Source organism: Trichechus manatus, unplaced genomic scaffold, assembly GCF_000243295.1.
Source record: "Trichechus manatus latirostris isolate Lorelei unplaced genomic scaffold, TriManLat1.0 scaffold00244, whole genome shotgun sequence".
NCBI lineage: Eukaryota > Metazoa > Chordata > Mammalia > Sirenia > Trichechidae > Trichechus > Trichechus manatus.
The window spans coordinates 3,032,397-3,035,706 of record NW_004444180.1 but is presented as its reverse complement, the minus strand read 5'-3'; the positions used below and the strand labels follow the sequence as shown (position 1 = coordinate 3,035,706).

Below are 3,310 nucleotides of genomic sequence, written 5' to 3'. Positions count from 1 at the left end.
TGCAGTTACACACACACACACACACACACACACACGTACACGTGGTCATTCCTTGGAGTGGGAGAGGTGTGTGCATCTGTGTAGTTACACGCACACACACACAGACACATGTCACTCCTTGGAGTGGGAGAGCTATGTGTGTCCATGCAGTTATACACACACACACACACACACACGTCACTCCTTGGAGTGGGAGAGCTGTGTGTGTCCATGTAGTTACACACACACACACACACACACACGTACACGTGGTCATTCCTTGGAGTGGGAGAGGTGTGTGTGTCCATGGAGTTACACACATACACACACACGCACACACACACGCACACACACACACACACAGTCGTCCGCTGTTGGATGTCAGGGATTTTGTGGGTTTGTTCAGGGTGGTTTTCCTGTGCCCGCACCTCGCAGGGGAGCAGAGCTGGGGGAGAAGAGACCTAGGTACCTGGAGGGCGGGGGAGAGGAGAGGACGGCCTGGTCCCTGGGAAGGGCAGCCGCATGTTGCTGAGTGAGAGGGCCCGGGGCCAGGAGGGCGCTCGTGTGGGAAGGAACAGGTGCACCTCTTTTTTCCACGGTCCCTCAGGAAATTGAAACAAGGTAACTGCACAGACAAGGCCCCTGCTCCTGGGCTCTGGAGGCCAGGCCCCTTCCGTGGCCAGCGGCCCATGTGGCCCGGCTCACCACCCTCGCTGCGGTGGGGGCTGGATCTGCTTGCGTCCCCCTACTTGCTGGGGTTTTGCAGGTGGCGCCTGGTCCTCTAAACCCAGTGAGCACAGCCCTCGCAACACCCAAAGAGGGGTGCTGCCATTTGCTTGTGTTTTGTCTGTCCCCAAGGACCTCGCATGTTTTCACACCCAGTGCATCACCCCGCCTCCTCTGTGGGCCACCTGACACCTGTGTCCCCCCATCTCTGTCTCTGCTCCCAGCATCACCCCTGCCTCCTCTGGGCCGCCTGATGCCTGTGTCCCCCCGTTTCTCTGCTCCCAGCATCACCCCTTCCTCCTCTCTGGGCCACCGGACGCCTGTGTCCCCCCATCTCTGTCTTCGCTCCTGGCATCACCCCTGCCTCCTGTGTGGGCTGCCTGATGCCTGTGCCCCGTCTCTGTCTCCACAGCTCCCGACTACAGGTGGATCCTGAGCATAGGTGACGAGGCCGTGCGGCTGGAAGCCCTCAACGAGCACCTCAGCACGCGCAGCTACGTTCAGGGGCACGCGCTGTCCCAGGCGGACGTGGATGCGTTCAGGCAGTTCTCGGCGCCTCCCACCGACCTGCGGCTCTTCCATGTGGTGCGCTGGTTCAGGCACGTTGAGGCGGTCCTCAGCGGCCCCCACAGCCCAGGCCAGCCCTGCGGGCTCCAAGCAAGTGAGTAGCCACAGTGGGGTCGCCCATCCTTAAAGCCTGTGTGCTGGTGGTCCCCGGGAGCCAGGGCTCCTTGTCGCTGCCCGTGCAGAGTGCTGTAGGATGCAGTGGGCCGCAGGTCGCTGGGAGGAGCCTGCCCGCCTCCCGCCTCCAAGGAGCCTGTGGCCTGGAGGGGCTGACCCCAGGTTACTGATAAAACCATTCCCTGTGAGGTCGTTCAGTTCACAGGGACGGGAGCGCTCCATCTTCATTGTTCTCCTCGGTGTGGCCAAGCCACCCAGCGTGGCGCAGGACGGCCACCGCTCACAGGCCTCCTGGTGTCCAGGCCAGGGCTTAGGCTCACGATTCTCGGCCGGCCCCTTGCTGGGCTTCCTGTCGGCTTCCTTCTCTGTCTTCTTAGGTAAGAGTTCAGCGCGTGTCCTCAGCACTGGAATTCTTGAGGCCCGAACCGGCCTCCACTGGCTTGGCTTCGGTTAGTGAAAAGTAAGCCGTTTCTCCCTGCCGAGGCGTGATCGGTCGCACCCTGTGCCTCCTGCCTTTGATGCAGGCCTTCTTGGGTGGGCGTGGCTCCAGTTATTAGGGGGTTCTTCTGGAAAGCCTCAGGGCTTGTCACCTGTGTGAGCTGCCTTCCCTCCTCCCAGCTCCTCCTCCTGGGGCTTTGCGCGGGGCTGCCTGTGGGCTGATCCTGGTGGTCGCCACTGGCCAGCACCCTTCTGGGGACTTCTCCAGACTCCTGCCAGGGTGGGGTGGGGGTTGGAATGTTCCACAAAGCCTGCGCCCACGGTCAGATCTGAATAGGTCCGCATTTACTGTGGAGGAGAAGGGGAGGGGGCACTGGAATCTCCTAGGGTGGGGGCTATGCTTGGTCTCTGGGTAATTCTGTAGCACACACACCCCCACCAGGAGGAAGACCATTACTGTAGGGCCCCCACAGAGCTGTCCTGCCCGCTCACTCAGCACAGTGCCCTGGAGGCTCCAGGGTGTCGGGCCATTCAGTCAGCTTCAGACCTGCTGATGTCGGGTCCTCAGGAACCACCATCCTCGTCCCTCCTGCGGATCCTGTCTAAGTCACCGTCTCCTCCCCCGGCGGGCCATGCGGCATCAGCACCCGCCCCCGCCAGGGCTGCAGGTGGTCTGATGTGGCTCTGTCCTGGGGGGACCGGCCCTTCCAATATTCCCAGGCACCCCAGCTTCCACAGTCCCTGCGTCTGCTGTGGGTGCAGCCACCCTTGCGGGGCTCTCCCCGTCCTTTCTAGGCCCCGTCATGCGGCGTGGCTCCTGTAGCTGGTGTGGGGGTGCTGTGTTGTGTAGACAGAACCCCGTTAGGTCAGGGCCCGTCTCTCCGGCGCCCCATATGCCAGTACAGCACCTGGCGTGGAGCAGGACTCATGTGTAACCCTGCTGAATGGATGAGCACGTGGTTGTGGAGATGGAAGCGGAAGTAACAGTGGCACAGCAGGAGGACGCTGTTTTTGGAAGTCTGCACAAAGCGTGCGGAACGCCGATTGGAATTTCCAGGCTATGGAGGTCAGGCAGGGTGAGGGTCCTGATGCATGGCCCTGGTGATGAGGTTATAGAGGTCAGGCAGGGTGAGGGTCCTGATGCGTGGCCCTGGTGATGAGGTTATAGAGGTCAGGCAGGGTGAGGGTCCTGACGGGAGGCCCTGGTGATGAGGTTATAGAGGTCAGGCAGGGTGAGGGTCCTGACGGGAGGCCCTGGTGATGAGGTTGTAGAGGTCAGGCAGGGTGAGGGTCCTGATGCGTGGCCCTGGTGATGAGGTTATAGAGGTCAGGCAGGGTGAGGGTCTTGATGCGCAGCCCTGGTGATGAGGTTATAGAGGTCAGGCAGGGTGAGGGTCCTGTGATGGGCAGCCCTGGTGTTGAGGTTATAGAGGTCAGGCAGGGTGAGGGTCCTGTGACGGGAGGCCCTGGTGATGAGGTTGTAGAG

The 3,310-nt window shown here is 61.5% G+C and overlaps 1 protein-coding gene across 2 annotated transcripts in view; it reads left to right on the top strand.

Annotated features, from left to right (window-relative positions):
• Nucleotides 1-1,117: 1,117 nt before the first annotated feature.
• The window catches only part of CARS1 (cysteinyl-tRNA synthetase 1), a 44,741-nt gene continuing 42,548 nt past the window's right edge, over nucleotides 1,118-3,310 (top strand). For both annotated transcript variants that reach the window (XM_023724393.1, XM_023724394.1), the window contains exon 1: nucleotides 1,118-1,366. In XM_023724393.1, coding sequence (XP_023580161.1) covers nucleotides 1,238-1,366 — 129 coding nt within the window. In that variant the 5' untranslated portion in view covers nucleotides 1,118-1,237. The remainder of the gene's footprint in view (nucleotides 1,367-3,310) is intronic.